The 13,821-nt window shown below is 34.9% G+C and overlaps 1 protein-coding gene across 1 annotated transcript in view; it reads right to left on the bottom strand.

The window, feature by feature from the left end:
* Positions 1 to 13,821, bottom strand: part of SEMA3C (semaphorin 3C) — a 177,798-nt gene that overhangs the window by 71,358 nt on the left and 92,619 nt on the right. Inside the window, 2 exon segments of the mRNA XM_077152163.1 lie at positions 4,074 to 4,193; positions 13,076 to 13,138. Coding sequence (XP_077008278.1) covers positions 4,074 to 4,193; positions 13,076 to 13,138 — 183 coding nt within the window.

Raw genomic sequence — 13,821 nt, 5'->3', positions numbered from 1 at the left:
GCGCTTAGTGCTAAAGAGAAAAATTAAGGCATGAAAGAGGATTAGGGAAGACAAGGGATTGGGGCAAAGGGTTCAATTTGAAATAAAGTGGTGAAATGATCAAAACTCTGTGTTAAGGTGATTGACCCTTATCTTGTGGTTCAGGAAGATTAGAAATGGCAGATATAAAAACAGACACTGTATTTGAGAAAACAGACAAGTGGCCTATTGTGCTAGTGCAGGAATCAGGTAATCACAATCTGATAGATTTTTTTTCACTGGACATTGTAAGAATAGTAGAGATGCACAAGACATTGCAACATAACAATCAACAGGGTTTGTCAAGCAATGGAAAATTAAATGTCTTTCAGGAAGATGAAGAGAACAAAGATGATTGAAGTTTTGACTTCTCAAAGATAATAAACTCATGCATTTTTAAAAATATTATGTGTGATGTACTGGCAGGCCATCCTGGAAGCAATAAGCAGGCATGGGATTAAGAAAGAATCACTGCCTTCTAACTTGAAAAAGTACTACTGTATGGTCTTGTTCAATGAATTCACTTTACAGATGAGGAAAACATGACTTGCTTAGGATTAGGTAGCTAAACAGTGGCAAACACAAAATTAAAATTCACTCTCTTGACTGCTAGCTATGTCTTCTTTCTAAAAGATCATCATTTAAATAATGACTAAACTAAATAATTATATTGAAGAAAACCAATCTAAGGAAAGAAATAATATTTGGCAAGTTTGGTTATGGCTCTAGAGGCAGAGTTTGGCTAGAGGTGTGAGCACTGATACTACAGGGATGGATGAGAATGCTTAGGTACCACTTGCTCTCCAGTGACTTTCTCCTCCACTGAGCAGCTTTGTCACACACACGTCACCATCAGGAACAGAGGCATCCACCTAATAATTACTAATCCAGCATCCTGCAACAGTTCTTAAAAATCATCTCCTAAGAACTTATCTCTACTTTCTCCTAATTCGTCACCTTCTCTTTTCTTGAGGTTACTAGTCTAGAGTCCATGATTTTCAATTTCAATAAACTGAACTATGGTTAGGAATTGATGTAGTAAAGGAATCTAGGCTCTTTGGCTAGACACTGTTAAAAATGCTATAGGAAAGTTTGACTTCAGACACACACACTCACTCACACACACGTACACACACACACAGAAGAGTCATATGGTATAATGAAAGTGTTTGATGTTCAAAAAGCAAATTTGGCTGATAACATATTCTCTGACAAACAGTGGATTCCTTTAAGATAAGCAGATGAAAGATGGTAGATAGTATCTCAGAAATAAAATGAATTAAAGAGTGTGCCATCCTAATCTGGTTCACTTCAAAAGTGTTCTTGAATACTGAAAAATATCATATCTAAGTACTAACAGAGGTTGGTACAATAAGTGCTACCCCCATTCATAGATCATTACAAATGACAATATTAGTGGTGAAGAAAGAGAATTCTCTGAAAATAAATCTTTCCACATCATTATGTGGCCACAGTTTAGAGTACCTTTCATCTTAAAAGGAAATAAGTAAATATATATCTAAGCACTATACATTTGATAAAAATGTGCATTTCTATATTTACATATTGCTTTATATACTATTAAAATGATGCAACAATGAAATCCTTTGACTAAAGATGGTTATCAAGGAAAACACATATAGCTTAAAAATCTTAACTGTTTTATACCTAAATTGGCCCATAGGATGTTCACATACTATAAAACGATTACATTAATTAATGAGATGTCTTCTCTTTTAAAACATATCTTTTGATGTGAGAGTACATTAGTTCATATTTAGCAAAGTGATTAAAAAGTTATTCCATGCTGGTTTTCCAAAGGAGGCTATTTTGCGGACTGGATTTTCCAATTAAACCTTAAAGTGCAAAGTGGGCAATTTGTACATGGGAAAATGATTTCACTTAGGATCCCGTGCTCTGAAAACTGCTTTGCAATTGCTGGTCTGCACAGTAACTACACAGCCTTCCCTGGAGTGTCTGGCAGATTGCAGACATGTGAGGAGGCAGTTTATTTAATCAATTGATCACAGGCATGTGGTTTTAATGACAACTTCAATGAAGCCAAAAGTATTCTTCCAAAAAGCATAGCTTTATTTTCTTAAGGATTTTAAGATTTCATATCATCTTAAGCCATATTTAAAATGGATTCAATTGGGGGGGTCAAAATATTACTAAAAGTTATTTTTATTTATCAAAAGATATACATGCATAAATTTCATATCTGAAAAATAAATTTAACAACAAAAGAATATAGAGAATAGTACTATTATGATTCAGTTATATTAGTTCTAAAGTAGATTTATTCTTGTTAAAAGAAAAACAAATTGTATGCAGTATATCAGTAGCAGTGTTTAAACTTTTTTTCAAAATTACAAGCTCTAAAGTTGAATTAAGATATTCTTAAAGAACTGAATGTTCTGAATTTTAGTCCCATAATGAAAGCAAATTAATGATAGCTTGAAAGAATTCAGCTTTAAAAAATCACATTAAGAAAAACAAAGTATTTTGTTTTGAAACTTATGTATCCCCAGAAAAAGCCCTGTTCTTCAATATTGTAGGGTAGGACCTTTTGATTTGATTGTTTCCATGGTTGGCCCACTCAAGTGTGGGTGCGAACTTTTGATTAGATTACGTTCATGGAGATATAACATGCCCAATTGTGGGAGTGACCTTTTGATTAGATGGAGGTACAATGCCACCCATTCATAGTGGGTCCTTTCAAAGAGGAAACATTTCGGAGAAACCTCAGATGAAGACGTAGACATATTGTGCAGCCCAACAATAGCAATTTGGAAATGCAGAAGCACCAGGAGACACCAGAAGATGAGAGAGTCAAAAGAAGCTAGACAGAAACCAGAAGCAAAAGAAGCTAGACAGAAACTGTAAACTTGCAACTTAATAAATTCCCTTTTCAAAAGCCATTTCATTTCTGGCATATTGCTTTCCGGCACCTAGCAAACTAATACACACATTTCGTGTATGAAGGGCTAGAAATAGTTTTATGGATATTGATGATGTTTCCAAATTTTTACTCTAAAGCATGCAGTTCTTCAAAATCTTTAACATTAATACCAAACACTTAACTTGAAGTGTTGACAGAGTGAGGAGACACCTAGACACAGATGTTGGAGATGCAGAGCCCAGCAGATGTTGTCAGGTGCTTTCCCATGAGATGCTAAGCAAGTCAGAAGCCAGAAGGACCCACAGGGACTGAGAGGGCCATTAAAAACCAGAATCTAGGAAAGGATGCAGATGCCAGCCATGTGTTCCCATGTGACAGTCACTGGCCTTTCTTTGGAGTTAAGGTATCTTTCTCTGGATGCCTTAGTTTGGACATTCTGAAGGTCTTAGATCCTTGTAACTTAATAAATCCCCTTTATAAAAGCCAGTCCATTTCTAGTATTTTGCATTCTGGCAGCATTAGCAAACTAAAACACAAAGCATGTGACTAAAACTATGTGGATAGCTAGTTTGGTCTAATGTATCATATCCCTCGGGAGCAAGCATGGACTAGCATAAACATGGAGATGTGACTCCACCCATTCAGGGTGGGTCCTGATTATTTTACTGGAGTCCTTTAAAAGAGGAAACACTTTTGGAAAAAGCTTCTGAGTAGATAGAAGCAACAGAGCCCACACAGTCAGAGACCTTTGTAGATGAAGAAAGAAAACGTGCCTGGAGAAGGACGATCTGAAAGGAGAAGTCCAAGACCCAGGCAGATGTCAGCCACATGTCTCCCCAGCTGACAGAGGTGTTCTGGACACATTGGCCTTTCTTGAATAAAGGTATCGTTCCCTAGATGCCTTGTTTGGACACTTATAAGCCTTAGAACTGTAAACTTGCAACTTAATAAATTCCCTTTTCAAAAGCCATTTCATTTCTGGCATATTGCTTTCCGGCACCTAGCAAACTAATACACACACTTCGTGTATGAAGGGCTAGAAATAGTTTTATGGATATTGATGATGTTTCCAAATTTTTACTCTAAAGCATGCAGTTCTTTAAAATCTTTAACATTAATACCAAAACGAAGAATGATAAAGTGTTACAATTACCTCTGATTTCCTCCCTCGGTTTAAATAAGTACAGACTGGACTGAAAGCACCACTCCCACACACGTACAAATGAGTGCGGTTGAAAGCCTGTATTACACGAACAAAGTTTCCACAGCCATGCTAAAAAAAAAAAAAGGGTAAATAAATAGTTAGTAATCCAATAATTTTCATTGCTATCTCTAATAGTTATATTAATTTAAGAAAAAGCAGAGAGCAAAATCTCTTTTTTTAATCCCATATATTTGAGAAAATATAGGTGTATCTCCAAAAAGTTAGTTTGAGAAAACTCATCTAATTTATGGAAGTACCAAAGCAAAGATTAAGAGTTCATGTCACAGAAGCAAAAAGGATGACATCTGAAGAGTCTCAAATAGAGTAGAGAAATAGTCATGGAACACCGATTACCTATTCTATGTATTGAACAGCCCCTTGGACACCTTTAGTGAAAAGACCAGGCAAAATGTCCATTTGTGGAACTCAGTTGAGCAGAGTTACTGTACATGCCATGGTTTTACTATTTCTGCTCAAATCAATACAAATTCTATATTTGTATTGATAGAATTCAATACAATATTCAAATATTTTCATATTCTGAAAATATTCTCAGATGTATAAATCTCATCCTAAAGTAAATCTTGTTCAGCAGTACTTCTGCTGTATATTTTCTTGGCCAAATTTTTTAGAAGATATGTTTTGAGGGAGCAACATGATTTATTCCATTGGTTTATTTCAGAATGCAGGTAGTCCCACTCAAGCAATGAGTAAAATGATCTATTTCTTTTACATTTTGATGTTTTATATAACGTGTAAGACCTTAAGTCCTAGAACTTCACAAACTTACTCTTTACCTGAGAATGTTTGGAAATTAAGAAGTGCAACAAATAATGTCAGAGAGCCCATAGTTTTTTCTTCTAAGCATTGAATATATAGGTATATAGAGGCATATATATACCCACACATTATATAAACATGTTTTGAATGAAATTGTGCTTTTCCAAGATCCATATTATCATGAGTACACAATGGCAAACACTACTTGCCTTTCTTCTTGGTAAATAAGACCAACCCCACAGAACGTGCCAACACTGCTGCTTTCTATAAAGAATGATGTAATCATCGTCTCTGCGCTTGATTCCCAAAACACTCCTTTCTTCTCCCCCGGAATCTCCTATCTCCGCTGTTCCCAATCAACTGTAGGCAAGACTGTTGTTTATTTACTCAATGAAATAGAAAATAATTATTGTGATTATGAATGGGCTGTGACTTTGCAGGAGTACGTAAACACGGGCGGCAGGAACTGAAGACTGCCGTCGCGCATTCATGATTGGATGCCCCACATTTGCTGGGCTGTCGTTGGCTGGCTATACATTAACCAAACCCGAGACTGAATAGTTTTTTTTTTTATTTCATTTATTCTTGTAAAAGATATGGCTAAAATAATTTTGTAATTATAGACAGAATTTGTAAGACTATAAAGCAATATAACAAAAGGTCAATAGTGAGTTCATTGGGTGGTCGGACAACACATAAGTTTCTTTCCCTCTTCTAGGTAGCAGTAATTCTTTTAAAAGTTCAAGAATGCACATTTGGTTTTTATATTATTGGAGAAGTAAAACAAAACAAACTATGCCAAAATAGAAGTTAAATTTAATTCAAAGTCAATATTATTTTATATTTTCCCGTAATTTTCCCTTTTACAGTTATTATTTCTTGCCAGCAAATATATTCTTTTCCTAAGTATTAATTTTATACAGATGCTTCCGTTATGGAATTTTGTTATCAAACAATCAATCATTAACTCTGCAGTCAAATAAATTAATCCTTACAGACCAGACTATACACTTTATTTTTATTTTAAGACAAAGAGTTTTGTTAAGTATTTAGAGTCACTGTATTCTGACACTTGTTTATATGTGTACCTGAAAATGGATTGTATAACTACAGATGCCAATGTGCTTCTCTGAGAAAATGCATGGATGAAGTCTAGAATGTATAAATATATCCACAAGGGACTCTGTGATCAATAAGATATGCATGTTTATTTTTTTCACCTTAACTGTAGTCATTATGGGATTCTGTATATAATATTTTCCCATAAAACCTGGACTCAATCCAACTCTAGTAAGCAGGTTATGTCCATCTTGTTTCCAACTTTGTAGACCAAATCAATTTACCTTCATGAACTACTAGTATTGGTAAAAAGAAGTCAATAATATCTCTTTTATATTTCAAATAGCAGATTATATTTGTTTCATGTAAGTATATATCTACATGCATATATTTTACTTACATATGCTTATTATGATTAATATTTACAGAAAGCTTATTATGTGCTAGACATCAGAATAGTCATTTTATATATTTTACCACTCTTCTATCCCAGCAGATTTTATTTTCACCTTAGAGCTCACATTTACTGAACTCTTACTATATGCTTTAACAACCCAACCACAGTTAGAAAAATAAAGCTTAAGAGCTTTTTTAGTTAACTTGCCCAAGGTCTTATAATTAGAAATGCTTAAAGCATATTTCAAACACAGATGTGTCTATACTGAATCCTGTACAAGAAACCACTTTATAATTTGTCATTGGGTGGGGAATCCATAGGTATTGGAGGGGAGTTTTTATAAGTCATTAATTTTTACAAACGTCATATTTAATCCCCACCTCTGTGCTCTAATCTAAGTATTATTATTCCATTTTTAGCGATAAGAATGTAGAGTTCCAGAAAAATTAAATAAGCACTTCAGGTTTAATAAGTAACTGAGCTGGGACTTGAACCACGGCTGCCTTCCAATATCCAGCTTTTCTTTAGGAAGCAGTTGATGAGCAATGAGAAATATTCCTACACTATCCAATACTTAGTGTGCCCCCTGCCCCAACACACACATATGAGAAAACAAAACACAAATCAGTTGAGTTAATTATTTGAAATCCTTATCTAGCTGCCTTCCATTTCCATTGTGGCTGCCTTAGTTCCTGCCCGTGTTATGTCTGACCTGGACCACTGCATTCATGTCAGTAACATCCAGAAAATACTTACTGAACTCACAGGCTATGAAAGTCCCCATGCATGATCTTAGACACACTGGTATGAATCAACTTACACCTGCTTTCAAAGAAGGGAGGACCTAAGATATTGGGCTGTGATAGGTTCTGCAGTGAGTGTATATATATATATATATATATATCTAAGGTGATATAGAAAGAAGGTAGGAAGAGGAATGCTGAACTAGATGTAAAGTTTTAAGAGGAGGGGTCAATTGAGCTGAGGCTTGCAGAGTAAGTTAGAAATTCTGATAAAGGGTAAGGAAAGAGCATTCCAGTAGAAAACAGAGGATGAGCAGAAACGGAGGCATAAGAGTACAGAATTTACTTAGGAAATAGGGCTTAGAGTGGACAGTGGGTTATTGTGAGATTAAACCAGAGAGGCATTTTAAGATGGTCAGTCATAATAACATTGCGTTCAAATGGCCGGCAGAGGAAGATCTAAGCATACAAATATCAGGGCAGATGAACTGGATTCAATTCCTGGCTCAACCTTTTACTAGCTGTTTTGACTTTGCGATAGCTCCTTAGACTCTCTGTGCTTGTCATTTAATCTGTAAAATGTAAATGATGATAGTATTTGTTGTGAGAGATCTATTAATAGAGACAATAGAATAGTTCCTGGTATATGATAAACATACACTAGGGTCAGCTAATAAACTCTTTCAGATGAATTATCAATGCCAATTGTCAATACAAACCTTGTGAATTGGACAAGGCATTTGTCCTACATAGAGCTTAGCACATGTCCTCTCTATAGCAGACGTCTATGAAAGGCTTGGTGGGTGAATGAAAGCTAGTCTTAGAGAATTCACTATAATTAAATGCCATGGGTGCCTTCATTTTATTGTTTGATTCTCTTTCAAAACTATTTCCTGGATCAAATGAAAAATGAAAAACCAGGCTCCTAACATAATAAGAATATAATTCTAATTGATTATACATTTGTATACATGGCTATACAATAGAATGATGGAAAGACATACCCTAAATTGAGTGATTAACTTTGGGTAGTTTGATGTATTTTATCTATTTAACAGTTATATAGCTTTTACTGTACATAATGTACTGCTATAAAAACTGTAAATAATAATTCACTAATCCTCCTAAAATCTGATAAGGTAGGAATCTTGATTATGCCCATTTTATAAATAAGGAAACTGGGGCACAGAGAGGTTTAATCATCGGGGTCACAGAACTAATAAGAGATTTTTTTTTCTTTTTCTTTTGTATGCTGCATAGCAGGAGCCACATTGTACTCTTTTTCCATGTGAGTATCCCCTTATTGAAGCACCATTTGTCAAATTTTTCTTTGTTTGGCTTTTTGCTTGTTTGCTTGCTTGTTTGGGAAATGCATGGGCCAGGAATCGAACCTGGGTCTCCTGCATGGCAGGCGAGAAGTCTACCATGAACTACCCTTGCAGTCCCTGAGATGGTTTATTTTCAGTTGCTTTCTTTGTGCTTTTCTAGATTTTCCAGGATTTCTGTACTAGGATTTCTGAACATGTACAAATTTTATAATTTAATTATAGATGTTATTAAATACATCCTAAAGCACAAGTGTATAAGGCTTTAAAATCATCTACTTTTCTTGGCCCATACTATGCAATGGGAGAAAACATTGTTTTTTTTCTTAGTCTACATCCTATGGTCTATACTATAAATCAAAGTATTTTCATAAGGTTATTCCTAAAGAAGATATAGGAATATATATACATATATTCATTTAATATGGATATATATAAGTATATATATTTATATATATACAAATATATCCATTTACTAATTAAGGATCATCTGGCCACAGGAATAAGGACACCAACATTGTATAGTTAATAAATTAAGTTTGACATTGTGTATGTGTCATGGTCAGGTTCATGTGTCAACTTGGCCAAGTGGTGGTACCTGTTTGTCTGGTTGGGCAAGTGCTGGCCTGTCTGTTGCGATGAGGACATTTCATAGAATTAAATCATGATCACGTCAGCTGCATCCACAGCTGATTCCATTTGTAATCAGCCAAGGGGGGTGACTTCTGCAATGAGTGGCGCTTAATCTAATCACTGGAAGCCTTTTAAGGAAGACTCAGAGGAGACAGGTTCTCTTCCTGCTTCGGCCGGCAGCCTCTCCCGTGTGGTTCTGTCCAGACCCTCCATTAGAATCATCAGCTTCACAGCCTGCCCTGTGGATTTTGGACTCTGCATTCCCACGGTCATGTGAGACACTTTTATAAATTTTATATTTGCGAGTGTTTCCTGTTGATTCTGTTTCTCTAGAGAACCCTAACTAATAGAGTATGTAATGCATTTATGTCTAACTATATATAATTCTGTTTACTTTTTCAATGATCATCTACAGTACTTACCTAGTGTACTAACTAAAGTCTGTCTCCCTGAATTTATATCTGACAGTATGTACTATTAAGTTCAATTTATTTAGCATGAATAAAATATTAACATTTAGAGATAAATGGAGCACAAGGCATGCAAATACATATGTGTAGAAAGGAAAATGGGAAATAGATTACACTATCATTTTCTGAGACAGAAAATTATTTCTATGCCCATCATGATAATTTATTTTCTTTATAAACGTTTATTTATTATCTCATCACAAATTTTAAATTATACTGAAGTACATTCTCATGAATATTTTATCTTTTATAACTTTAACTAAGACTTGATATAACTAAAAACACCTGAAAGATTAAAGGATACTTGATTTTACATTTTATTTTTCATCATTTGTTAAAGCAGTATGGACTTTATCACCACTTTAGTTTTTGTTTAGTAGAATATGATCAACATACTATTTTAAAGCAGAAAGATGTGTTAAATGAAATATACTTTTAAAATATTTTCATCATGAATTTGCTATAATCATTAATCTCAAAGGAGTAATAAATCCATCATCCAACTTGTCCTAAACCAATATCTGACAATTACGTGGAACAGATACCTATGTTTGTCTGTTGTCATCTTCATTTACTCAGATATTCTTTATTCAGTTGAGAAATGTTAAGTGCCTAATATGTGCCAATACATAGAACTCGGCACTGAGGATAATGACACTTACCACAAAAGTGTTTACAAGCAGCAAGGGGAGACTTAACAATTACAAATGAAGTGAAATGAGTGCTAGTGTAATTCAGGTGCACAAAGACAGAGGGCACTCTACCCCAGCCCTGGATGTTAAAAAAGACTCTCCAGAGAAGTAACATCTGCATTGAGACTTGCAAGGGTGAGCAGATATTTCCCAGGCTAAAAAGAAAAAGAAGATAACTGAAGGAGAAGAGACTCACATGTAGCATGTACCAAAGGCTGGAAGAAAAAGGAAAAGATATGGCTTATTCAAATTTCAGTATCACTGAAATAAAATAAGGTGAAAGATTAACAGAGACCTAATATAATTGCCACCAACTCCATCAAATCTCTCCTAAATGACAATGCTGCAACTTGTTTTTCCTTTGTTCCATGTGTGTACCCTTAGCATTTACTGTGCTCTCCTTGGAGAGGAGGCATATTTTAGCAGTTAATGGTACAGGATCTAAAGCTATATAGGCCTGATTCAGTACCAGCCCTGCCACTTGCCAGCACTACAGCTGGGGCAAATTACTTTCTCAGAGGTTCTGTTTTTCCATCTCAAACATATTGATATGGCAATAATATCCACCTCATCACATTGCTATAAGGATCAAAATAAAGCACTTAGAACACTGCCTGGCCTGTAGCACTAAATGTTGCTGTTATCATTTTATGATAGGTGCATATATGCCTCATTATCCCTACTATACTGTAAAACTCCTTAAAGTTAGGAACTATTCTTATTAACCTATGGATCCTCTATTAATAGTTTTATAATTAAATGTTAAGCAACTAGATTTCATTTACTACAAATAGGTTAGGAGGTGTTTAAATATTTGGTTTCATGAGAAGTGTAATAAAAATATGTTGCCTTATAGAAGTGCCAAAGACCTTTTTGGCATCATTTTTCTTGTGGCCCAATTAAAAGACATCTACTCTGCAAGTGTCTCACATTTATGAAATGAGATGGATTCATCAACCATTCTCTTCCCTTGCATGTAAAGAACATGTATATGAAGATCAGTTTGAATATTATTTCCAAGGATCCAATAACATTGGCTGAACAAACAAAATCTGTCCAGCTGAGACCTAACAATACCTCGAACCGAGACTTCCAGTAGTCATTTCCCTGTGTATCGTCATCGACACAATTTAAAGATAGCCTTGAATGCTAGTGGAATGTGAAAAATATAATTGGAATTATAGAAAATATAAGTATGCATTGGCCATTTCACCTAATGACTTCAATTATCAGAAGATAAACAACAAAGGTTTTCTACTTTCCTAAAGGGTACAGGAATTCAAGTGACTTGGCTAAGATATTTTAGAAAATGGACAGGAATTTTTGAAAATAGAATGCACACAGATACCTAAATGCTAATATTCTGCCTGTGGCAGCTCCTATGAATGTAAATCTTTTTGAACATTTGAAAGATTGTGTATTCCAGGACCCCCTGGCTCTGCCTTGGGTCAGATCTTTTCAGAATCTTACACTTGAAACTGTTCAGAGTCAATGAAATTGCAAACTTCATTTCAGTATTTTTCTTTTCCTCAAAGCCTGGTCTGGTCCTATGTCTGAGCTAACCGCATGGCTCTGTGCAGTGCTCACCACCAAGGCTCAGTGCACACTCTTCACGACACTGGTCATTTCTGGCCTTACCACACAACAGTAAGTGCTCAGTCGACACTTGTGGTGCTAAGTTGAGTCTATTACTTGTTATAAACTTCAGACCGGAATGTGTATTTGTGTGTGTGTGTGTGTGTGTGTGTGTGTGCATGCCCATGCATTTCCTGGTTTTTCTTCCCAATTACTATATTTACTTCTCATTTCTATATGCTCATATATTTCCATGCTCATTTGATTAATGTTGACTTCCTCAACAAGACAGTAAAGTTGATGAGCCCTGGAACTGTATATTTTTGCATAAATTATTTCTTCAGCAAACTAGCTCTATGACTGAAACAACAGATACTCGATAAATATTTGTTGAGTGAATAAGTGAGTGAGTGAGTGAGGAAGTGATGAAGGAAAGAAGGAAGGAAGGTAGGAAGGAAGGAAGGAAGAAAGGGAGGAAGGAAGGAACACCTTTACTAAATTATTTGTGGAGTTGGTGACTTGAATACTTGCCTCCATTGCATTATTTTTCATGATTTGAAACAAAAAAGGTAAAATGACATACATATACTTCATTGTAAACATGCAATGACATGTGAATATTAAAGATACGTTCTATACATTCCTTTTAAAATATTCAAGAATCATTCAATGTGCCAGTTTTAGCAAGTCATTTGTACAAATCAATATGCATTTTCTCACTCTTAATACTGAATCCCACCTAAAGCAATACAACTTGTATAATTATTACACACTGAACATTTTTTTAGTTTTTCTATCTTCCTTGATTGTTGTTCTTTGTGATTATTTTTAATTAACAAAGGTAACATTCATTACTAGTGATTTATGCCTCTGGAATGTGCCGACTAACCACTACTCTTTTGCCGAGAATCTTTCTTTGGAAAAGAAGTTCGCATGGTTTTGGGAAATAGTCCAGACTCGCATTATCATTATTTCAGAAGCCTGCTGAGAATTCTGCAGGTTGGATCCACTTGGAACAGGGGTTATTACTGAAATCCATCATGAAATGTGTCAGCATGCAATAATGAAAGCAAGGCAAGAAAATTTTTACCCAGTCAGGAATTTCAAAGTTGTAAAGGGTGTGAGAGCTCCAAACTCTGCATTTACATTTTTACCCTGTGTCCAGAAGAGGATTAAAATACCAACACTCTTTGTCTCATTCTTGGCTGCATTCAAGGTATCTAACAACGCAAAGACCAAATATTTAAGGGTTTTCTTTTTTTTTTTTAAGCACTCACTGTGGGATCTTTGCCAGCCATTTTGCATTCTTCAACTTTGATTGCAGATGCTGGCCAGAAAACCTGCTCAGAAAGGAAAATAAATGAGTAATCTCACTTGGATATAAAACAGCCTAATGCTCTTCGTTTACTTCATGCTAACAGGTTTCTTTTAAGGTCTATCTCTACCTTTATTTGCAAAATTCTTTTTGTTTAGTTTTATGAACTCAATAAGTATTGTATTTAGTTTATTATAACAATTAATATTTTAATTTTCACTTTAATGAGAGTCTTTTGATAATAAGTGTTCATCAATAATTGTGCAAAACTAAATAAGGTCATCTGCAATATAAGTGGGCAAAATATGATGTGTGGTTTCCTCCTTTTTGATTTATAGTTTACTTTCACTTGCTGCTTATACCACAATGAATTTACATTTATATTGCTACCTCAGTTTAATATTATTTTTGGTAACACACAATCAAACTGATAAGATTTACTTAAAAGGGTCCTAAGGTACTTCCACAGCTAACATAATCTGACGAAACCCAAGAGTTTCCCTCTGTAATACTGTGCTAGCCTTCTATGTCACTGTAGCCTTGGGTAAGGTGTGGCAGTGATAACTGTTTATTTTTAATTGACAGTTCATCACCCATTGTGAAAATAGTAAATTCAGAAATCTTGTTGCAATAAGTTGATAATTAACCTATTTGTATTTCTTTACTCCAATGAAGGTAATTTTATTTCCTTGTGCAACAGAATGGCCA

Source organism: Tamandua tetradactyla, chromosome 1 (genome assembly GCF_023851605.1).
Source record: "Tamandua tetradactyla isolate mTamTet1 chromosome 1, mTamTet1.pri, whole genome shotgun sequence".
Classification (NCBI taxonomy): domain Eukaryota; kingdom Metazoa; phylum Chordata; class Mammalia; order Pilosa; family Myrmecophagidae; genus Tamandua; species Tamandua tetradactyla.
The sequence above is the reverse complement of the archived record's forward strand: the minus strand, read 5'-3'. Positions and strand labels throughout refer to the sequence as shown.